The sequence below is a fragment of the Pseudorca crassidens genome, chromosome 15 (genome assembly GCF_039906515.1).
Source record: "Pseudorca crassidens isolate mPseCra1 chromosome 15, mPseCra1.hap1, whole genome shotgun sequence".
Lineage (NCBI taxonomy): Eukaryota > Metazoa > Chordata > Mammalia > Artiodactyla > Delphinidae > Pseudorca > Pseudorca crassidens.
The window spans coordinates 62,743,092-62,766,611 of NC_090310.1; the positions used below are offsets into that span (position 1 = coordinate 62,743,092).

At 56.0% G+C, this 23,520-nt stretch overlaps 1 protein-coding gene across 1 annotated transcript; it reads left to right on the forward strand.

Moving 5' to 3' along the window:
• Positions 1–1,835: 1,835 nt before the first annotated feature.
• Positions 1,836–15,159, forward strand: MYLK2 (myosin light chain kinase 2). The gene is made up of 13 exons (XM_067707775.1): positions 1,836–1,980; positions 2,078–2,177; positions 2,659–3,133; positions 4,143–4,444; positions 6,029–6,134; positions 6,704–6,797; positions 8,904–9,013; positions 9,095–9,236; positions 12,023–12,093; positions 12,215–12,343; positions 12,828–12,980; positions 13,135–13,267; positions 14,212–15,159. The coding sequence occupies exons 2-13, from the start codon at positions 2,126–2,128 to the stop codon at positions 14,290–14,292; spliced, it is 1,848 nt and encodes a 615-aa protein (XP_067563876.1). The 5' UTR covers positions 1,836–1,980; positions 2,078–2,125; the 3' UTR covers positions 14,293–15,159.
• Positions 15,160–23,520: the final 8,361 nt, after the last annotated feature.

Sequence of the window (23,520 nt, forward strand, 5' to 3'; positions counted from 1 at the left end):
GGCCCAACTCTCCTCCTTGTGGAGTGACTTTTGGCAAGTTACTCTTGATCCTCCCGTCTTCATCTAGAAAATGGGATGAAATCTCCTCACAGAGTTATTATCAAGATGATGTTTTAAGACAATATGGATAAAGCTAATAATAGGAGGCACTCAAAAAATGGGAGCTCCCCTCCTTTCAGAGAGCCTGGGTTCAGATCCCCGCTCAGTCCCTTACAAGCCCGATGGCCCTGGGTCAGTTACTTAACCTCTCTGAGCTTCAGTTTCCCCATCTGTAATCGCATCTACCTCATCCGGTTGTTCTGAAGATCACGTGAGTGAACCTACACAGGAGCACTTAGAGGCCCTGCACGTGTGATGAGTACTGTATAGGCATTAGTATTTTTGCTTCCTATAAGAGGCAGGCTGTCAACTAGATGCTGAAGGAGAGAAATGGAAGAGAGGAGGGCCAGGTCAGAAGAGGAGGACAGGCAGACACAAGGCAGCAAGACTGCGGAAGGGGCTCCCACTCTGGTTTTTGCTAGCCTTGGACAGACAATCCCAGCATTTGCTCACTTAAGAAAACATCATTCATTTTGAACAGTAATCTGTTCACATAGTTTTGGGTTCAAATAAAAAAGTAAAAAGGTATGCAGCGATATCTTTCTCCCATCTCTGGTCCCCAGTTTCTTATTCTGCCAAAGAAATCCTTATGTGTGTAAAGGGAAATTTTATATATTAGATATATTATGTTCTCTATTATAAATCTTAACCCCTTTTGCACAAATGGTAGCATCATCTACATGCTATTCTGCACCTTGCTTTTTCTCCTCCCACTTTGTAGGTTGCTTCATGTCAGTTCATTCACGGCTTCCTCCATATTTTTTACAGTTACACAATTTCACACTGTTCAGACGTGCTGCATTCTCAAGCCATTTCCCCACTCCTCTCAACAGGGGGCAGGAGTTGATTTCTCCATTTGATAATTAGAGGAGCTGGACCGTGGAGTGGGGTTGGAGTGACTGGACGGGTCACCACAGTCAGGACCTGAACCCAGACATCCACGCCAGATCTATTTCCAATGCACTCAGCTTGGGGCTAGTTCTCAAGCACCCCACGGAGAAAGGCTCTGGGCAGATAGCCCCCGGGTAATGGAAGGCCCTTTGGATCATACCTCTCTGCATCCTATCTCCACTTGAACACCTCGGGCTGGAGTGGCCCCTGGGTCACCACTGTGGTGGAGGATCCTAGGATCCTTCCAGGTGGGCCATTGAAAAGACCTGGATCAGCTCAGGGGAGGGGCGTGAGAGCACTGACCATCTCTCACAGCCGCTTGGGGCAGCCTCCGTCTCCCCAGGGGCCCAGGAAGAAGACATTTTCAAAAGAAAACACTTTCAGGCCCATGGGTGTGTTGAGCAAGTGCCCCTGAGACCATTTTTTACCCAAAGATGCTCCAAGCAGATCCAGAGGCAGGGGCAGGGCTTGTGGACACCAAGCTGGGCGCTGGGGTCAGGGTGATTACCTGTGGGCCTGTGTGGTTCTAACCAGGCTCCGGGGAACCCCAGGAGATGCAGGCAGAGCCAGAGCCTGGCCTGGGCGTAGTCTTGCCCTTCAGTCCTGCCTGAGAGCCCCTCTTCTTCAAGCCCCCCCACATCTTATCTAAGCCAGAGATACCAGGCAAAGCCTGGGAGAAGGCTGCTCCCCCAGGGCCCCAGGTGCCCCCTCCCTCTTTCTCTTCCTGCTTGTTCCAACACCACTCTCCCCCCAGTCAGTTCATGGGAAGAATGCCGTGTCCTCTGAATGGGGGCCAAGAGTGACAGGTGGTGGCAGTCTGAGCTGCATGGCCCCTGGTGTAAGAGATCCTCTCCTCCGCCCCCACCTCCCTGCCTGTGCCCCTGCCTCCGCCTCTGCCCACCCGGCCCAATCCCTTACAACTGCCCCAGGACTGCTCCTGGGCAGCCGCTGCGAGACAGACAGACACCAGATTGCCTCTCTCTGCTCCAGGTGCCTCTCTCCCTTCAGTCAGCTGGCCCTGGCCTCCTTTCAGCCAGACAGGAGGAGGAATCCTGCAGTCCGACACACCTTTCTCTTCTTTCTGCAGCTAGAAAGACTTGAGTTAGACAAGCAGAAGCACACGCCTCCCTGCCTCATGGCGACAGAAAACGGAGCAGTGGAACTGGGAATCCAGAGCCCATCAACAGGTGCCAAGCTGGGGCAGGAGATGGAGGGAGGAGCTTGGGAAGGGGTGTTTGTTTTAATCCAGAGCTGGGCCTGTTCCTCAGGGGGAATTCTGTGCCTGAGGCCTCCTTTATGGTGCATGGAGGACCAAGAAATCAGGGTTATCTCTGGTACAGTGGGGCTGGATCAAGGGCCAACATGAAGCCTTCCCCAGAGAGACTGGGAAAACATGAAGTCCCCATTGTTGGCGCCTGAACACTCAGGGCGAGGGATGGCAGGGGCGTCAAGGCCCACCAGGAGACCAGAGCCTCCTACACAGGGCCGCCGAGGTCTTGGCAGCCCACCTCTAGAGCCCATGGAGTGGCCCCAGAGGCTCAGTGGGACAAGCCCTTGCCAATTGTGGCCTGGGTGGGGACCTGGGCCTGGAGCTGGTCTCCGGCCAGCCTAGCTGGGGAAGGAGTTGTAGGAGGGTGGATCCTGACTGGTGTTTCACCTCCTTTGCAGACAAGGCACCTAAAGGTGCAGCAGGTGAAGGACCCCCAGCTGCAGAGAAAGACCCTGATCCCCCAAACCCAGAGAAAGAACTTGGTCCCCCAGACCCAGAGAAAGAAATTGGTCCCCCAGACCCAAAGGAAGAACCTCATCCACCCACCATGAAGAAAGATGCTGAAGCCCCAGCCCCAGAGAAAGGGGATAGTGCATTGGCCCAACCCTCAACCAGCAGCCAGGACCCCAAGGGAGAAGGACACCGGGGTGGGGGGCCTGCGGAGGGCAGTGCTGGGCAGCCGGCCGCCCTGCCCCAGGAGACCGCGACAGCCGAGGTCAGTGTCAAGAAGCCCGAGACCAAGCAGGGGACCCCAGGCAGCCAGGACCTCGGAGAACCCAAGCTGCACAAGAAGGCAGCAGAGGGCCAAGCAGCAGCCAGGAGGGGCTCACCCGCCTTTCTGCACAGCCCCAGCTGCCCTGCCGCCATCTCGAGGTGAATGGCCCCTGGCCGGGAGCGGGGAGGGGCCCTGCAGTTCCTCTGTCTTGGGCACCGTCATCACACTCAGTGCTAGACGGGGTAGTTCTGATGTTCACCTCCCTCTGTCCTGTGCATCGGCCTGACCACTTTGTCTCCCTGCAGAAACCAGGATTTTGTGATAGTTCACAGAAGCCTGGAATGTCAGGCAGGAGAGGTCCTCAAAGACCTCTTCGCCAGGCATCTGGAGTCCAGAGTTCCCCTTACCCCATGAACTTGGGTCTCACCAAGGGCAGGACTGAGATGTCAGGAGGAAAAGATAACCTGTCTGCTTAATAGAATTATTGGTATAATATGGAAAAATGACTAATAACCAGACTGATAGATCATTACCAATACTCTTAGAACCATAATATAGCACCAGTCTCATGGTGCAATCCGTTATCCTTACCTGAATGCCAGTCATATTAATGAGGTTATTAATGATGTATTTATCGTAAGCCACAATAATAACACTTACCATATCAGTTTGAATTATGTGGTAATATAAATTAATATCATTGATACATTATCAATTGCATCACCACAGTTTTATGAATCAAGAGCTACATAACCTTCCTCATTGTTGCCACATAATGATTAACCAAATCAACAATCCTGTTAACAGTTATTAATGATCTATTAGTGCATTGATACTCAAGATAGCAACCACAGACATGGGAATTCCCTGTTGGTCCAGTGGTTAGGGCTCCGCGCGTACACTGCAGGGGGCACAGATTAATCCCTGGTCGGGGAACTAAGATCTCGCATGCCATGTGGCGTGGCCAGGAAAAAAAAAACCATAGACGTTTATGGTATTATTAACATCCCTTGATTTTGTATGAAGTGAATTCAGATGCATCACCCCACGCGTGTGGGGTGGGGGCGGGGTCTTATTACCTCCAGATTGCAGATGGGGCTCTGGGAGACCTGCCTGCTGGCGGGGCTGTGGCTGCTGAGGGCGTCACCTCTGTGTTCTCACTTCTAGCCCTGAGAAGCCGCTGGCTGAGAAGCCCCCAGATGAGGCATCAGAACTCATCTTTGAAGGGTTGCCCGTGACCCCAGGCCCCACGGATCCTGAGCCAGCCAAGGTAGCAGAAGGAGAGAAGAACCTCCCGGAAGGCAGCCAGAAGGAAACAGAAGAGAAGGTTCCAGGCCAGGCTGGCCAGGCTGAGGTGCAAGGGGACACCTCGAGGGGGATCGAGTTCCAGGCTGTTCCCTCGGAGAGATCGGAGGTGGGACAGGCCCTCAGTCCCACAGCCAGGGAGGAGGACTGCTTCCAGATTTTGGGTAGGCCGGGGCTGCCCTGGGGCTAGGTAAGAGGGAGCGGGCTCCCCATGTCTCCCCACTTAGAGGACTCAACCCTTCTGAGCTGCCTCATCCAGCCTGATCCATCTGTCACCCAACCCCAGGAAGTACGAGTTCCTGGTCCCCTTTGAGAGATGGGGAAACGAGGGTTAAAAAAAGGGAAGTGGGGCACCCCAAACCCATAGCTAGAACAGGATATGAACCTGTCAGGACAGCCTGACTCCAGAGCTCACTTTTTACTTTCTTCTACTTTGACTAAAATGGGACTTTAAAAAAAAAATCAGGCACGTTATTGGACAAACACCAATTCTCTGGACAGTGGGATTTGAAGTCAATCTGTAGAAAGGCTCAAGTGCTAGGCTTTGGTAGTTAAACTGCATCCTGGGTGGGTGAGGAGGCTCCTGGGAGCCATAGAGGGTTCTTGAGCTGAAGAGCACAGGTGTGTGTGTGGTGGGGGGAGGGTGACCAAGGTAGCTGGGCACGTGAGATGGGGCAGGACTGTGGAATGGCCTTAAGTGAGGACGGTTTATTCAGCGGGCAGCAGGGAGCCACTGAGCATGAGTGAGCTTGGCGAGCAGGTGAATAGGAAAAGGGCCTGGGCAGGAGTGTGGCAGGGCTGGGGGTGGGTTGAGATGGGGTCAGGAGAGCCCAGAGTGTCCTGAAAACCCCCCTTCTCCAGGCTGAGGTGCCCTGGGAGACCCGCCAACCTGCCTGGTGAGCGGCACAGTGCCACCCAGACAGGGTGGGAGGGCCTAGGCGGCTGGGCGGCAGCCAGGAGCCCTGCCTCCTCCCCTGAGCAGTGGCCCAGACCTCCGGGCCCACTCCACCCTGCGATCACATCCTCGAGTGACGGACCTGAACAACCTCCAAGGGCCGCCTGATTTATCACCGGCTTCCCTGCGGCCTCTTGCTATTTATAAAGAGGTTTCCACTCCCCATGACTCAGCCTGTCTGTCCCCATGCTGTTCCCCATGCTGTTCCCCATGCTGTCACTAGGTGGCAGCCTCTCCCTACCAACATCTCCATCCCTGGCCCACCCCCACCCCACCCCCACCCCACCCCACCCCCAACTCTGCCTCTGGGCCAGGTCCAGGTAGGACACCCATTCCACAACTGGTGAGAGCTTGCAGTGTTATTAGAGGGGATGGTAGGCAGGTCCCATCTCCCACCGCAACAGACACAGTAACCCCTATCGGGCACTCCACCATTATAGATGCCTTTTTTTTTTTTTTTCTTTAATGGAAATGCAGATAGCTTGGGATGGAGTCTTCATACCTTATAATGTGGGAGTGTCCGAGAAGTCCAATCAGCCGTCCCCACTGTTGTGCCGGGAGAAGCTGAGCCCCACTCTGACAGAGGCAGAGGCCTCCCAAGGAGGGGGTGTGTTGGTAGCAGAGCTGAAATTGGAAACTAGGCCCCTAGCCCCTATCCTGGAGCCAGCTGTCCCCCAGGTATCACTTGCTGAACTTCCCTGGATGGGGCTCAGGCCAGGCAGGAGGGTGTGGTGGCAGGGTGGGTCCTCAGCAGCCGCGGCACTGACTGTGATGGCTTTGCTCTGCTCTACAGATGACTGCCCACCACCCCCGGCCCCGTTCCCCCACCGCATCGTGGAGCTGAGGACTGGGAACATCAACAGTCAGTTCAGCCTGAACTCCAAGGAGGCACTGGGCGGGTGAGAGCCGGGGCCTCAAGCCCCTGGCCCACCAGCAGGAAAGCATCGAGCCCCAGGCCTTACATCTTCCCCATGAGAGGCCCAGACACTCCGACTGGACATGAGCCAAGTGGACAAAATTGGTTCCACATGGTCACACTTGTGTGCAGCCTGTCACATGGCTGGTGTGTCACTGTCACTCACACAAACACACCACTGGTCATTCAGTGTCTCCCATAGGAAGCATATAGTATTTTCCTGTCTGTCTCAGTTGCAGGCACCACTGACCGCTCAAGGCGACTCCTGCTTTGTCAAAAGTCCTGAAGGTGCCCTCCCCCAGGGCCCAGGGCCCAGGGCCCCTCCCTGCCACAGTCTGCGAGCTGCACATCAGCGGCCATCCTTTGATGAGCCTACCCTTCCTGGGCCTGAGGTCTATGTGGTTCAGCCATTGTCCCTGCAGTAGAGCTCACAGTTTCTGGAGGGAATCGGAGCTGGCTGGGATGTGCGCCCCCATCTCAGAGGGAACAGAGCACAGCCCCTCACCCCATGGCCCTTAGAACTCCCTCATTCCCAGCCTCTTCTCTCTCCAGTGGCAAGTTTGGAGCAGTCTGTACCTGCACAGAGAAAGCCACAGGCCTCAAGTTAGCAGCCAAGGTCATCAAGAAACAGACACCCAAAGACAAGGTAGTGGGGGTCTGGCTGTGTGGGAGGGGGAGGGGATCCTTGGAGTGGGTGCCTCTCACCTCCCTCCACCCACCCATCTGCACCAGGGGCCTGGTGTACGAAGCTTAATGCACTGAAGATATCACACAGATAGACAGACAGACAGACAGGTAGCCCTGCCACAGGGGCCTGATGCCCCTGGCCATAAACTTGACCCCGCGGTTAGTGAATTTATCCTGGGGACTTACCCCCTTCACGCCCTCTGTTCGGTTCAAGTCAATAAGTGCCGATAAGCGCAGGCTCTGGGCCAGGCCCTGTGCTGGTGCTGGAAGTCTCAGAGGGAAGTCAGTTGGTCCCTGCCCTCAGAGAGCACCAGGGTAAACAGGCCTCGAGGACTCTGCCTCTAACACCCAGCCCAGGCCCACTTCAGAGCAGTGTTTGTTCAAGGAGTGAATGAATGGCTGAATGAATGAGGCAGAGGCTCATGTGGAGTGAGGGAGTCGGGTGTGTGAGGAGGTGATGGTGACCTAGCAGGCTGGCATGGTGGGAGCTGTAACTCAGGAAAGCTAGGGTGGGGGGTCACAAAGGAGGCTCCTGACTCACGGGGGAGAGAGTTTCAAACAGAGACGACTGTGGAAAGAAAGGCCTGAGGGCCAGAAACGGCAGGTACCTGCTGGGAACGCTTGAGTCAAGGTCAAGGCCAGGGGAGCAGAGACAGCAGAAGCCTGGAGAAGCAGGAGAAGCAGGTCCGGAGGAAGTGCTGCAGCCCTGAATTCCTCACCGTGGCTCTGAGCTCATATGAACAGCATGGATTTTCTATGTGACTCTGTCTTTCTCTGTCACTTCCACTTGACGGGGCCTGGATCCATGTTATTGACTGCTGGGTCCAAGGCCTCTATCATGGACTTGGCTCAGCATAGATGCTCAAGACACATGTACTGTGTAAATTAATTGGAGTCAGCTGTTGATTAATTAATTATTGGGCACTTTTTCTGTGCTGTTCAATTTGCCAGGTGCTAGGAAAATGGTAGTAAACAAGTCCTGACGTGCTAGAGAGCAGGGACAGAGGCTAAAACCAAACTAAAACAAAAAGCATGGTGTCAGGACCTGAGAAGTGTTAGGAAGAAAAGTAAAGCCAAGTAGGAACAGGGTCGATGGGGGCCGTTCAGATGGATCAAGTGAGGTTAGGCCTCTCTGAGGAAGTGGCCTGGAAGGTGAGATATCAACCAAGGAATGGAATAACGGGAAAAACGGAGCAGTCCAGGTAGTGATCCAATGCTCTGGGGGCATAGTTCCGGGGAGAGACCTGATCTGTAGCATTTGCCAATTTCCCTGGTGTAAATATTCCTACCATTGTTGATTTCACAGATGTGACCACTGGTTTGCAAACTTTCTGAAAGTGACAAATAATGGCAGCTGAGACTAGGAAGGCAGTGATGGGGGAGGTGAGAAATTATTGGATTTGTAATCTAGCTTAAGGGTAGCGTCAAAGGATTTACTGATGGGTTGGATGAAGGGTGTGAGGAAGTGAGAATAAGACAGGAATCTAGGAAAGCTCCTAACTTTTTGTCCTGCACACCCAGGTGAAGAGTGATGGTCTTTTGCTGATGGGCAAGCTGGGGGCAACTCAATTGTGGGGAAGGGGTGGTATCAAGAGTTTAATTTTGGACATGAGAGATTTGAGATGCCTGTTAGTCAGACATTCAAGGGGAGGGAAGGTAGGCAGTTGGAGAGATTGGTGTCTGGAGTTTAAAGGAGCACTCAGGGGTGGAGATATGGATTTGGAAATCAATCACATTTGGATGGAATTTCAAGTCCTGGTACTTGAGGAGAACGCCCGGGGGTAGAGTATAGAGCGGGTAGTGCTGAGCAGGGAGGATGGAGCCCACTGTTCAGCCAGGGGGAAGAGAAGAACCAGCAAAGGAAAGGTGTCCCAGCAGGAGTGACTGTGTGGTGAGGACACAGGCTTGAGGGTGGGGAGAGGTGGGAGGTGAGGAGACCAGCGAGGAGGAGGTGGGCAGTGGTCCAGGCAAGGCCCAACAGGTCTGGTCAAGGGCGAAGGTGTGGAGGGTGGAGGGCAGGGAGTAATGATGCTCGGATGGTACCCCTGACTTCCCTGGTCCCCAGGAAATGGTGATGCTTGAGATCGAGGTTATGAACCAGCTGAATCACCGCAACCTGATCCAGCTCTATGCAGCTATTGAGACCTCGCACGAGATCGTCCTCTTCATGGAGTAGTGAGTGCCATCAGTGGGGTGGGGCCTGGGGAGGGGGCAGCGGGCCCTGAAGCAAGCCTGCAGAGGGGTCTGTGCACACAGCATCGAGGGCGGCGAGCTCTTCGAGAGGATTGTGGACGAGGACTACCATCTGACTGAGGTGGACACCATGGTGTTTGTCCGGCAGATCTGCGACGGGATCCTCTTTATGCACAAGATGAGGGTTCTGCACCTGGACCTCAAGGTACTGGGGTGGGGGCTCCCGGGAGGGGTCGGGAGCGGCCTCCAACCACCTGAGACCAGCGTCGCAGCCAGCCATCCCTCCATCCCCCAACCCCTCCTCCTCCTCCATCCAGCCTTCCATCTGTAGATTCAAAAAGGGTGTATTGAGGGCTTCCCTGGTGGCGCAGTGGTTAAGAGTCCACCTGCCGATGCAGGGGACGCGGGTTCGTGCCCCGGTCCAGGAAGATCCCACATGCCGCGGAGCAGCTGGGCCCGTGAGCCACGGCCGCTGAGCCTGCGCGTCCGGAGCCTGGGCTCCGCAACGGGAGAGGCCACAACAGTGAGAGGCCCGCGTAACGCAAAAAAAAAAAAAAAAAAAGGGTTTATCGAGCATTTAGTAAGTACCAGGAGTCAGGGGACACATCAGAGAGCAAAAAAGACTTGGTCCCAGCTCTCAGGAGCTCCTAGTCTGGTACTAAGTACTTGCTGAAAGGGTCTCTTGCCCCACACTCAGTGTCTCACACGTGAAACTTGCTGATAAGCGTTGCAAAAGCGCCTGCCTCAGTGCAGGCCTCTGACAGGCACTGCGAATGTTTGTTCATTTATTCCACAAATATCTGTTGAGGGCCTACTAGATGCCAGGCAGTGTTCTAGGTGGTGGAGATCCAGTGGTGAACAAAATAGATAAAAACGCCTGCCCTCATGGAGCTTACATTCTAGAAGGGGAGTCAGAAAAACACATCAGCAAGTATAGTGTCGGTGCAGCAATACACGCGTGGCAGGTGCTAACGAAATGTGTAGTGAAAGATGATGTCTCTCTTCTGACCCTGCTCATCAGTACCCTGCATGTAGCAGTTCAGGGAGAGCAAACAGATTTCACGCATCCCACCAACTCTGATCAGCGGGCAGTGGCTGTCTGGAGCTGAGACATGGCCGTGGCGTGGAGTGGGCAGGAGCCCCATGAGTAGCGGGTAGCTCCATCCTTATGGCAGGTGTTAATGTTTGTGGGATCAGTGGCAAGGCTAGTGGAGAAGATGAATTCTGAACACTGATGTGGGTTAGCAAAGTGGATGGTCCTTTCATTCATTCACTTGGTAGATACGTACCAAGTACCTGCTCCTGTGCTACTGTGCACAGTGCTGGGCATGGGCATTACCATCAAGATCATGAGGACACGCCCCTGTCCCACGGAGCCTACAGGTCATAGGGGAAACAGACATTCATACAGTAATAACCCAATGAATAGATCATTTTAAACCATTAAAAGTGTTACGAAAAAGTACGTGAGAGTAATGGGGAAACATACAAGGTGTAACTGGAGAAGCAGGCAAGGGCTGGAGCATTCGAGGTCCAAAGCAGGAGATGCTCCCGCTGCTGTGGGCTAACACCTCCACCATGCTTACTAGGGGTCAGAGCTGCTCAGGGTGTGTTCAGAGTGTGTGACAGCCCATTGGGTCAGGTGTGCTGTTATCATCCCCACTGACAAGCGAGGAAGCGAGGAGGGTAAAGAGATGAGTTTCAGTGGGGCCACCGTGGCAGCAGGGCATTTAGGAGGCGGTCATAATAAGCCAGGAGAGAGATGATGGGTCTGGAACCAGTGGCAGTGGGGGAGGGATGGGAAGTGGTCAGATGATGGATGCATTCTGAAAATAGAGCCAGCTGGGTTTCTGATGGTTTGGATGGGGGAGGGCGGAGGGAAAGGAAGGAGTGTGGGTGACTCCTGAGTTTCTGGACAGAGTGGGTGCCTGCGTGGTGGCATCGGAGCCTGCCCTTCTCCCACGAAAGCCATTTTCTTTGGGGTAGGGCAGGGTCTCCAATTAAAATGCAGTGTCCTGGGAAGAAGGTCAACCTTAAGTTTCTGTATCCTAAAGTGTGTTTTTTTTCAGGAAAGCAGTAAGTTTTTCATCAATAAAGGGTTTCACGTCAAGTCACTTGGGTGAACCATAGCCTGAAGGCACTTCCCAGGGCTCTGGCTGCAGGGCTTTTCAGGAAGTCCCCTGTCCTCCAAAAGGAGGTCTGAATCTGTCTCATTTCCCCTACCAATTGTGTCCTGGGGCCTTTCTTTCCTTTCCCTGTTTCGGGGAGCACTGGGTTGGGCTGCTGAAGTCACTAGCATCCTGCTCTGAATGAATGCAGCAGTGTGAAAGGACCTTCAGAAAACCTATCAGTTGGGGCCTCAGATCAGATGCACACAAAGCCCAGACGAAGAACAGAACCCCATTAAACGAGGCGGAGGCCCCGGGGAAGTGGAGGACTTCTGCCCATCACAGGGGTCAGGGGCAACTCCCTCCCAGCCGTGTGTGGCCATGTGGCTGGGGCTTCCAGTGTTTCAGGAGGTGCTGAAAATCAGGGCTTTTGTACAAAATCTGCCTTTTAACCATTGTTAACTACTTACGATGTTTCTGCCCTGCAACCTCAGATTAGTCCTCTGTCCTTGTGTTAACATGAGGAGGAAATGGAGGCCCAGAGTGGGAGGGACTAGCCTTGCATGTGACTCACATATTCACCTGTGCTTGGGGCACAGGATTTCTGGGAGCCTTGGTTGAGTGTCTGCTGGGCGCTTTGTTAGACGCTGAGGGTGGGGAGCAAGGAGGCCTGGAGGAGGTGGTTCCTGCCCTGGAAGAGCTCCTCTCGGGCGTCAGGATCCTCCTCTTTGCCTGGAGCAGGCAGGTCTGAGGGTCTCTGATGGGCTGTCCACTCTGGCAGCCTGGGCCTCTAGTCCCGGGAGCCTGGGACTTGGATGGACCTGGGCGGGGAGGGAGGGTGAGCCAGGTCAGAGGTCAATCCAGGCCACCCCCTTCTCCTCAGCCAGAGAACATCCTGTGTGTCAACACCACGGGCCATTTGGTGAAGATCATTGACTTCGGCCTGGCACGGAGGTACCACCTGGGTGGGTGGCATGGCAGGGCCAGCCTCCAGGTGGGCAGGGCTGGGGGAAGGTTGGAGGGTATCTGGGAATGGCCTGGGAGTTGTGCTCTGAGCTCTTGGCCTCACCTCCAGGTATAACCCCAACGAGAAGCTGAAAGTGAATTTTGGGACCCCAGAATTCCTGTCACCTGAAGTGGTGAATTATGACCAAATCTCTGATAAGACAGACATGTGGAGCCTGGGGGTCATCACCTACATGCTGTGAGTCCTGAGGGTGCCTGTTGTTTATGGGGTTGGGGCACATGGGTGGGCAGCTGAGGCCTAGATTGCTTCCACCTCCCCACTCCCTCAGTCAGGGGTTTGTGGGGCGTTGGGCGTGCTAGGGCGAACCAGGAAAGGGAACTCTGTACCCATTTTATAGATGGAGAAACCAAGGCCCCCAAAGGCATAGTGTCCCAGCCCAGGGCTCTGGGCAGCAGAGCTTTGATGACCCAGTGCACTCATCATTCCTCTTCTTCACTCTAACCCTGGGAAGCTGGGATGATTATGCCCATTTTACAGATGAGAAGAGTGAGGGTCAGAGAGGGGAAGTGACTTGCCCAAGGTCACCCAGCCAGATTCAAACCCAGGTCTGTCCCATATGAGAGGCTGGGGGTCTTTTCAGTGCATGGTGCTGCTTCCTAGGCTCTGTCCCCATCCCTGACCCAATCTCACCTCCCTGCTCCCTGCCAACACCTCCCTCTAGGCTGAGTGGCCTCTCCCCCTTCCTGGGAGACGATGACACCGAGACCCTGAACAACGTTCTATCGGGCAACTGGTACTTTGATGAGGAGACCTTTGAGGCCGTGTCAGACGAGGCCAAAGACTTTGTCTCCAACCTCATCGTCAAGAACCAGAGGTGAGGCTCACCCCAGGACACGAACCCCGTGTGTGCAAGCCCAGTGTGTGTGTGTGTGTGTGTGCCCGCTGGGCGGGAACTGGGCCAGGAGGCCAGTGGGGTGGTGCCTCCCTGGCCTGCCACCTACCCTCACCGCACTGCCCCCTCCCCACAGAGCCCGGATGAACGCTGCCCAGTGCCTCGCCCACCCCTGGCTCAACAATCTGGCAGAGAAAGCCAAGCGCTGTAACCGACGCCTCAAGTCCCAGATCTTGCTTAAGAAATACCTCATGAAGAGGCGCTGGAAGGTACCACAGAACTGAGGGTGGGGCGGAGCGGGGGATACAGGGCAGGAAGAGTCCTGGCCCCACTAGCCCTGTGTCAGCCGGTTCGGTCTGGAAAACAGAATTGGTTTTTCTCTTCTTGTCCTGGGCTGGCTACTGCCCTGGGTAGTGGCCCTCCACCCACCCATCTCCACCGTAGGGAGGGGTGTCCATTTGTGGCTCGGGCTCAGGAAAAGTTCTCTGACCCCATCACAGGCTTCCTCCCCTCATTTCACAAATATTTCTTGAGCATACACTACCTCTAGGCACTGGGGATACAGCAGTGGACAAAGAGACAAAGATTTCAGGCTTTGTGGACTTGCTTTTGGTAGAGGATGGAGAGTTGCTAAAAGGAGTTAAGGAAGGGCTCTAGGAAAAAATAAGGATGGTCGGGAGTTCTGGGGAGAGGCTGCACTTCTTAGTAGGGTGGCCAGGGAGGGCACACTGAGAAGGAACATGTGAACAAAAACCTGAAGGAGGTGAGGGCTGAGCCAGGCTGGTATGGGGGGAGGAGTGTGCCAGGCAGAGGGAACAGCTGGTGCAAAGGCCCTGAGGCAGAAGCATGGTGATCAAGTGTGAGGAACAGGTAGGAAGCCAGCACGGCTGGAGTGGAAGAAGCAAGGGGTAAGGGAGATGTCCAAGAGGATTGGGAGGCAGGGCGTGGAGGGACTCGGCCATGATGAGGGGTTTTTACTTGGAGTGAAATAGGAACCACTGTACTGCCTTGAGCAGAGGGGTACTCAGGTTGAATGAGGGAGGGAGTCCTGGAGGCTGCAGTGTCATGGAGCCCCCTGCGGCCATTTTGGGCACTGCGCCCTCCCTGGCATGGAGCCCTCCTGGAATGAAGGTGACCTTGGGAGACACTCAGCTGTCCTCCAGCTTTCCCCCTGCCCTGCTGCTGACTGGGACCCCTCTCCCTCATCTCTCAGAAAAACTTCATTGCTGTCAGTGCTGCCAACCGCTTCAAGAAGATCAGCAGCTCAGGGTCACTGATGGCTCTGGGGGTCTGAGCCCCAGGAGCAGCTGAGGCCTGGACGCAGCCGCACAGTGGCCGGGGCTGAGGCCACACAGCCCAGAAGGCTGGAGCAGACGGGCCAGATTGCCGGGGCTGACTGGCCAGGACAAGGCTGCACCAGGCTGGGAGGCTCGGGGCTCCCGTGCCCCCGCGCAGTGACTGCTTCCCCGACGTGCGCTGCCTCGGATATGGCCTGACTCCATCCTGCTACTGCCTCCCCAGACAGGGCTCCGGCCCGTCAGCCACAGCCCAGATGCCACGGGCCCTGCCGAGACGCCGCCCGGCTCACCTTCTCGGAACTGCTGCTCTGGTGACCCCTGCTTGGCCTCACCTGGGGCATCCCTGGCCTGGGCTTGCTCCTAGCTAGAGCAGGAGGGCTGGGGCTCCTGGCATATGGGGTTTCTGCAGTTGGGGGTGGGAGGTCCTTGGTGGGGCAGGAAGGCAGACGGCGATTCCTAAGGCGCAGCTGCCAGGGGAGACAGAGCAGGCTTTGTGAAGGAGGACCTCCATGCCCCCACCCGCCTCCCCACTCCCAGCAGATAAGGCCTGACACACCATCTGGTCTGGCCCGGCCCCCGCCCACCTTCCTTGCGACCACCAACACACAGGAACTCTGTGTGAGAGAGGACACCCAGCCCGGGCCTGGTGGAGGGGGAGGGGAGAGGCCTGGAGGACAGGGGAGACCACCCCCGAGCTTTCCTGAAGGCCAAGCCGGCCCAACCCAGCCACTCTGGCCCCCATTCCAAGGGTCACCCACGGCCTCGGATGATGGCGTCAGCAGGCCCAGGAGGCGTGGGAAGGCCGTCGGCAGCCCCCAACCCGCTCTCAGCTTGTGCCTTGTAAATAAATGTACAGGTTGGAAGTGGCCTCCTTTCACGGTGTGCGCGCCCGGGCGGGGCCTCAGCGGGCCACCGTTCACGGATCACTGCTGTGGGCCAGGCGCCTTAGCAGCCTCAGGAGCCAGGCTACCCAGTGTGTGATCTAGGCAAGTGGCAGCCCGCTTTGTGCCTCGGTTGCTCATCTGTGAGAGGGAGGGCACAGCACCAGCCAACATTTAGGGGTGACCTTACTGTGTGTCAGGCTCCATTTAAGTGCTTGTATGTCTATTAACTCATTTATGAGGTCATGAGGTAGATATTATTATTATTCCTCTTTTTCAGAGGATGGAAACTGAGGCTTAGAGAGGGGAAGGAACTTGAAGGCCTTTCAACAAGTCAGAAGCCGGGCCTTGAACTGGACTCTTCTACCTCCCATAGCAAGGCTCTGCCCGCAAGCCCACTCCGCTTCTCACCGAACAAGGTGTAAGCAGAAAGCAGAGTCTCCAGGTGGAGCCAGAGGTTTGGGCCTGCAGTGGTGGGTGTCCTCCAGGAGGCCTGGGGGAGACAGCTGTTCTCCGGTCCCTCCTATGGGCCCCAGCCCGCCTCACCCCAGGCCTGCAAGGCAGGGGAGGGGCCCCATCTGCTGGAGGGGGCAGCCCAGAGGGCAAGAGAGCTTAACCCCAATAGGGTGCAGCCTTTCTGGCTGTGAGGACAGCTGACTCAGAAGTGGGACTGGCTTAAGTGGGGCAGCTGGTCTGCCTGCTGGGGGCTTATTGGTTCCAGCAGGAATGGCAGTAACAACAGCTCACGTGCACTGAGTGCTTGCAGGGTGCAGCCCTGGCCCAGCTCTGCGTGTTCACGTGACTCTGCTTCCAGTGATCCTGCACGGTGGGCAGTGTTATGTCCATTTCTCCGATGGGGCAGCCAAGCCTCAGGAAAGCTAAGCCATTTGCTCAGGGTCACACAGCTAGTCAATGGCAGAGCCAGGATTTGTACCCAGACAGTCTGGGCCCAGAGCCCCTGCTCTTCACCACCACATTATCTGCCTCTGAGAAATCTTGGACGGAGACCTTGACCATTCATCCTTCCACCCCCTGCTTCCATGAATATTGGCCTGGAGGGCAAGGCCAGGTCGTCACCCCTACCCCTGCCCTGTTCCAGCAGATGGCTGCGGAGTCCCCCTACAGCAGGTGCCACATGAGGCAGGGTATGGGGGACTTTGGAATCTGAGCCTGCTGGGGCTTGCACTTGGGGCTTGGGGGGCCTGGGGAGCCTGGCTTAGGCTCTTGGTGGGAGATGTGCTTATGGGCAAGGCCTCTAGGGCTGTTGATCCCTGCCTGCCTGTCCGCCCGCCACCTGCTAGCTGGGCCAGGCCTGTGGTTTCCTCTGAGTTCTCTCAGCCTTGCTGGCCCCCGCCCAGGCTGAGCCTTGGCCACACAGCGTGATGATGAGGGATGAGTCACCGCCGTAGCGGAGGGGTAAGGAAATGAGGTCCAGCCAGCACAGAGATCCAGAGCCTGGATCCAGCTAGGGAAACCGAGGCCAAAATGAGAAGGCTCCTCAGCAGAGACAGCAACAGCTGGGACTAGAACCCAGGACTCGTGACTCCCAGCGCAGGCCTCAATTTCCTCCTCTATAAAATGCAAATGACAACCTCAGCTCCACTGTCCTCTATAAAATGCAAATGACAGCCTCAGCTCCACTGTCCTCTGCCACTCTGAGGGCCATTGTAACAATCCAGAGATGGGATAGGGTGCTCATTCACCCTATTTCACAGGTGAGGAAACAGGTTCAGAGAGGGAAAGTGAGCTGCCCAAGGCCACACAGCAAATTAACATGTCCTGGGAAGGAAGCCCACCCAGAACCATGGAACAGGGCTGACCACTGCCTCTATCCCTATCTGGTCCTGGGAGCACATCTTAGAAAGCTCTTTTTGATTCATCAGGTGCCTCCTTTGGGCCTCCCCTAGTCCCTGGAAGTAAAGGATATGAACTCAACAATATGGTTGGGAAATGATGGGAATTCAGGGAAAATTTGCTCCCCCAGGGCCACAGAGCACACCCAGGAGAAAGCTGGTGTGGCAGCCCCTGGGGTGGGACTGAGTCTCAGTCTTTCTGTAGGCTGGGGCCCAGCCCCATGACCTGCACTAGCACTTCCATTCCCAGCAGCCTCTGAGCCACCCAAGAGAGGGAGTGGATCCATGCTCGTTTGGGCCTGCCAGCTGGAGCCAGAGCCAGGACCAAAGCTCCAGGTCTGGGTCTGGGGTTCTGCCAGTCCCGGGCAGCCGGCGGCAAGAATCCCCTGCCCCTTCCTTGGTGTGCCCTGCCCACCCCATGCCTGTGTTGTGGGCTCCCCCTGACCGGCGCCCATCACAATGCCGATGCTGTAACCTTCCCTGCAAGGGGCTCTGTGCCTCACGGGGCCAGGACCACGAGCTGCTCCTGCACACTGTCCTGGGCCCCGCTTGTGGGCTCAGAAGGGTTAACACCCTCAACAGGACAGCTCCTCCCGACGGGTCCCAGCCCAGAGAGCGTTCCTCCAAGACTATTTCCTGCCTCTGGGCCTTGGCCAGGCCCACAGTGACCACCCCCATGGGTCTGAGGCCGCATCTGGTTTGGATTACACGAGGGCTGGTGACGTTGCCTTTTCCTGTCGGCGTCCAGTGGCCTCGAATTCCACTGGCCACCTTGGACCCAGCAGGGCAGCTGTGGGAAAAGATTCAGCCAGTGACAGGGCTGCCCCGAGGGTGTGAAGCAGCCAGGGCTGTCCTGAAGGATGTGCCCACCTGGACCAAGCGCCCGCTCGTGCAGCTGCCCACACACCTGTTCCTTCCTTCACTCTAATGGGTGTTATTTACCGAGCACCAGGCACAGTGCCAAGTGATTCCCATGTACGCAGTCATTTCATTTCCCCCCATGAGTGGGTATTTCCTTATCAGCGGTTCACAGATGAGGAAACTGAGGCACAGGGAGGTGATGGACAAGTCCATGGGGTCCCAGCTAGTAAATAGTGGGGTCAGGATGCAAAGCAGGTGGCCTGACTTCAGACTCATCCAATTACTTCACAGCTATTTCTTGAGGCCCTTTTCTGGGCCTGGCCCTAACCCAGAGCCTGGAGATGAATTAGTCATGGTCTCGGTCTTCAGGGAGTTCACAGCATCTGGAACCCCAGGGTTGGGAGGTTGGGGATCATGGTGAAGCTGGAAGGGTGTGGAAGAAGACACTAGCTTCTATTCTCTCCTCTCCAGTGGGAGTGACAGTCAAGCTGAGAGCAAAGAAGGAGCAGGCCTCTTCCAAATAGAGCGTGTGCTGCGGGGAGGGGGTATTCCAGGCAGCTCCAAAGACTTGGAGCTGAGAACAACCTTGTCCTGGAGCATCCCAGGGGGCTTTTGCACATGAGGAAGCAAGAAGTAATCTGGAGAATTTGGTGGGAGTCTCAAATGCCAGGCTGAATTGGGGCCATAGGGGGCCATGGAAGGGTTCTGAACGAAGGAGGAACATGATCAGATCTGTGGTTTAGAAGGATCCCTGCAGCCAGGGATGTCAGTGAGGGAGAGACTGGAGGCAGGGAGGCCAGAGGGAGGTTGGGCCGTGTCTGCTTGAGGGGCTGTGAGGATTGTGGGGACAGGAGGTGGGAGCTGCAGACCTCATACACCGCCAGGGAGACAGGCTGATAACAGAGAGACTGGGTGCAGGTCAGGCAGAATGGGGTTCACATCTACTTATTTGCCCTCTCTGAGCCTCAGTTTCCTGTCTGTAAAATGGGATAATAGTACTTGCCTCCCAGGGTCAATGCAAAAGCGACATGAGCTGTGCAGATCTAGCACCTGGCCAGGCTGCTCAGCTTATGCTTGTTCCACAACTATTTCTCCAGCCCCTACTTTGTTCCAGACACTGTTCTAAGTGCTGGGGACAAGCAACCAATAGACAAAAACCCCTGGCCCGGCGGAGCCTCCTTCTGTTGGGAGACAGACCCTGGACAGCAATAATGAACTTAGAGCGCGTTGGTGGGGTGGATGGGGGATGCGGTGGTCAGCGAGTCTCAGAACAGAGACTGAAAGGCTTGAGGGAGTGAAGATCAGTCCAGGCAGAAGGACTAGCAAATGCAAAGGCTGCTTGGAGTGGGGGCGGAGAGGGCAAGAGCAGCTGAAACCAGATCACACAGGCCTGTAAGGACTTGGCCTTTGGCTCTGAGTGAGCCAGGAAGCCCCTGGGCGGGTTCTCTGAGATTTAATCCATGGCAAATGGATTTATCCATTTATCCACTCAGCAAATCTTTATTGAGGGCCTGCTATATGCCAGCCAGTGGGTTAGGGAAGTGGATAAAGTGAGTAAGGCAGACCCAGCCCCTGCCCCCAGAGGCTTATGACACAAAGGCAGAGACAAGCAGAAGGGAATGCACACAGAGATGCAGAATTCCACATTGCAACAGGTGCCAAGTGGAGGAAACAAATAGGATGCAGAGGTGGAGAAAAATCTAGAGGCATCCAATCAGATAAGGAGGTGAGGGTTGTCTTCTCGGAGGAGGTGATGTTTAACTTGGGCTCTGGAGGCTGAGAAGTCAGCTAGTGGGGGTGAGCATTCCAGGCCGAGGGAACAGCCAGTGCAAAGGCCTAGAGGTGGAAACACTCACAGAGGAGTCAGCTGCCTTAACTCAGCTCGCGAGGGTGAGCCTCCTGTCTGTCTCCCGGAGAGATCAGGGCACCAGAGGACTGTGGTCTGGCGGAGGCAGCCCTGGCCTTTCCAGGGGCCACAGGCAGGGTTCTGGCGGACTGTGGGACTAAATGGGACTCTGGTCTGTTTTTAGCCTGGAACCACTTCCTTCAGCCCCACCAGCTGCCTCCCTGAGTCACCACCCAATTACCAGCAGGGCAGGAACAGGGGATTAGACACCTGGGGGTCTGGACCTGTGGGGAAGGAGGTTTTGCCGTGTGCAACAAATGGGCAGAGAGGACTGGGCTGAGGGTACAAGGCCCTCCAGTGGGGCTGTTTCACGTTCCAGTAGTTGATGTACACTATTATATTAATTTCAGATGTCCCATTGCATTCGTGTTGACTGAATTGTACACATATCGTGCAAGGTGAGGTTTCCCGCATGCCAGTCCTGGGGGCTGAAATCATTGCCCCATTTTACAGATGAAGAAACTAGTACTCAGAGAAGTGAATCTACTTGCTCGAGGTCACACAGCAAGGAAGTAAAGATGCCAGGAATTGAATCCAAAGCTTTGTGTATATAACAACCTTCCCTCCCCCTGCATCTTCCCACCTCTACAGCAGCTAGACCTTCCTGGTGGGTAAATCAGGTTAAGAAGACAAGCCCCCAGGGCCGAAATATTTATTTTACTTAAACACTTAAATTGCTGTTTCCATGTGTCAGACCCTGTTCGAAGCACTTTGCAAGTATTAATTCATATAATCCTGACAACAATCCCATGGATATAGTACTGTTAGTGTCCACATGTTTTAGATGAGGGAAACCCAGAGAGGGGAAGCAACTTGCTCAAGGTCACACAGCTAGGAAGTGACAGCTGGGATCTGAAGCCAGCCAGTTGGAGTCCAGAGCCCCTGCTCTTAGCTGCTGTACCTACTGCCTCTGGGAGCCTGGCCTTTCAGGGGTGACGGGAGGCGACATTCTGGCTGAGGCCTGGATTCCTGGGTTTGTACACTCCCAGTAGGCAGACATGCCAGGCCGGCCGACACAACCTCCCCCCACCGTCTTCCTCATTTCTGTGGTGGCCTCAGAGTGCCCGCCCCGCCAAGGGAGAGCGTCTCCCCACCCTGGCCCAGGCGCTGTCTGGGGTGTGGGAAGGAGCTTGGAACTCAGGGCAGTGGAATGCCATAAACCAGGGAAGGAAGCTGGTGGGCGGAGAGGCGCAGGGAGATAAGATGTGGAGGGTGGAGGAGAGGCTGAGGAAGGCCCAGCCCTGTGGGTGGGGGTAGCCTCCCTGGAGGCAGAGAGAGCAGAGACCAAAGGACCAGCAGGTGAAGAACTTCCTGACTGCCCTTCAGAGCTGCCAAACTTGGTCGGGAAGGGGCCGGCTCTGAAAGCAGCAGGCTCCCCTTTCCTGGAACCCGCCCCCCCCACCTGATATGAACTGCTTGGTGTAGAGGGGATTCAGAAATCAGGCAGGAGACGCCCTTTTAATTCTGATATTCCAAGAATCTGAGCTGCTGTGATTAAAAACTCTGGAATATTCTGAAACACCACTGATCCTGCAATTTTAGATTTCGATTTAGTCTAACTCTACAAGGCCCCTCGGCACCCTCTTTTGCTCCGACCTGCTGAGGAGGAGTGGGGGCTGGGATCGCCTGCTGGAGACAGACCAGCCTCCAGGGAGGAGAGTCAGATGGGGTGGCCCCTGTCCCCTAGAGCTCTACAGTTAAGGCAGCAGAGGGGTACTCCTGCCCTGCTGTGTGACCTTGGGCATGTCACTTACCTTCTCTGGCCTTGGTCTCTCCATCTGTGCCAAGGAGCTTTCTCTGGGTCGGCCCAGCTTAGGCATTCGGAATCTCTGCTAAGCACTGTCCACCCCTGGGTGGCCAGGCCAGAGGCAGGGGGTGTCTGTTGGTCATGGAAAGAATGTGAGGGCAGGAGGCCCAGTGGGTGGGGTCCCCAGGCTGGGCAGCAAGCAGAGGGCAACATGAGATCATGGTGTCTGGGCCTCCTGGTCCAGTATTTCTGGGGATGGGATCCCTTCCAGGCTGTCCCCCAGGTTAGACCCTCCCTGGGATCCGGATTCAAAGAGTCAGGCTGCCCTTTTCCCCTCACCCTGCAACCTCCTCACTGGACAAAGGGAGTGAAATCAGGGCCCAGAGAGATGGGCACTGGTCCAGGCTCACACAGCAAGTCCAAGGCAGGCTCTGAGCCCAGGGCCCTGCTTAGGGGCTGAGGGGACTGTCTTCACTTCTTGACTCTCTGGAGGGACCAGAGAGGGACATGGAGGGGGTTCATGCCCAGAGCTAAGTCTGTGCCTCTGTGTGCACTTGATCCCTCTGCACGTTCCCCTACCTCAGAGCATGGGCAGTTTTCTTCCCCCCAGGCTCCCACCCCAGTTAGATGCTCAACCTCATCGGGGGGGGGTGGGTGGGTGGGGCAGGATGCAGAAGCCTGGGATCCCCGAGTCGGGCCAGCCTCCCCATCCTCCTACAAGCTCAGGACACAGGCTGGGAAGGGACTGGGGTCACCAGGTCTCCACAGGAATGCACCACAGGGAACAGTGCCCGGCAGAGGCCTCTTTCCCTGACCCAGCTGAGAAAGAACCCCCGCCCCCCCCGAATCTGTCCTTGTCTCCGTAACTGTCTCTGCGCATCACACACACACACACTCATGTACACACGGAGACGTACTGACCCACTCAGGCACACACGGTGGTGCGAACCTCTCCTCACCCGTGCCCTGCTCTCGCAGGCCTCTGTCCCCTCCCCTTTCAGCCACGAGGCCGCCTGAATGCGACAGGACAGACCCTCTTTCCCTCCCCCCATTGCTCCATGGGTTCCAGGCTGGGGTCCGGCACACACGCTAGGGAGGGTCCGCACAGCTGGCCGGGCATTCTTCCACCCCCTTCTGGCCGCACTGAGCCCGCACCCTGCAGGTGCCCCCTCCACCCCGGCTCTGGAGTCTGTGGGAACCAGACAGTTGGGGCTGTCCAGCCGGGCTCACTTCCTCCCAGGCCCCAGGGGACCTGCGGAGGGAGGAGGGAGCCACAGAGACTGAAGCCAGCGTGGCCGCCTGCCCGAGGGGGATGTTTTGGAGGGGACAGGGCTGCCTGCCCAGCAAAGGGGTCTCCAGCCACCTGAGCATCACCTCATGGGACATAAGACCCTCCAGCAAAGACCAGAAAGTATCCTTGGCCCCTCTTCTCTCCCTATACCCATGATCCAGGTGGGGGGACTGAAGTTCCGGAAGAAAGCCATCTGCCTCAGCAAGTCTGGTGTTGGAGGGTATGGGGACAGTGAGGTTTCAGGTCCCTAAGTTGTTCCTCTGATGGGGACCACGACTATACCCACTTCTCCTGCTTCTACCCAAGGGGGCAGCTACAGAAGGCCAAAGGTCAAGGCTCAGTCTCTTCTAATCTGTACCCAGGGTAGCCACCGCCTCCCCCCATGAGGGAAATTCTTTCTCAGCGTCACCAGGAGACCTCAGAGAGCTGGGGGCTCGGAGAGTTCTCCCAGTCACGCCGGAAATCCAGACAAGGGAAGTGTGCCTGCCTTTTGAACCTTGGGTTCCCTGTCTGTGCAAGGGGTGAGGGGTGGCTTTTGAACCCTGGCATGCCAGGATTCAAAAAAAGCCCGCCTCCCTCTGGCGGGGGTCACCCTGTGGGCCACGCTGCATCCTCACGCAAACTGCAGGTAGGGGCAGGGGGGCAGAGCCACACAGACCTGGTTTTGATTTCCTCTCTGCCACTC

What these genes read in the sequence shown, in the direction of transcription:
- MYLK2 (XM_067707775.1), top strand. Translation starts at nt 2,126, where the DNA reads ATGGCGACAGAAAACGGAGCAGTGGAACTGGGAATCCAGAGCCCATCA. An exon ending in TTCTGCACCTGGACCTCAAG is followed by an intron (nt 9,237 to 12,022) that starts GTACTGGGGTGG and finishes CCTTCTCCTCAG; the next exon opens with CCAGAGAACATCCTGTGTGT. An exon ending in CTCATCGTCAAGAACCAGAG is followed by an intron (nt 12,981 to 13,134) that starts GTGAGGCTCACC and finishes CCCTCCCCACAG; the next exon opens with AGCCCGGATGAACGCTGCCC.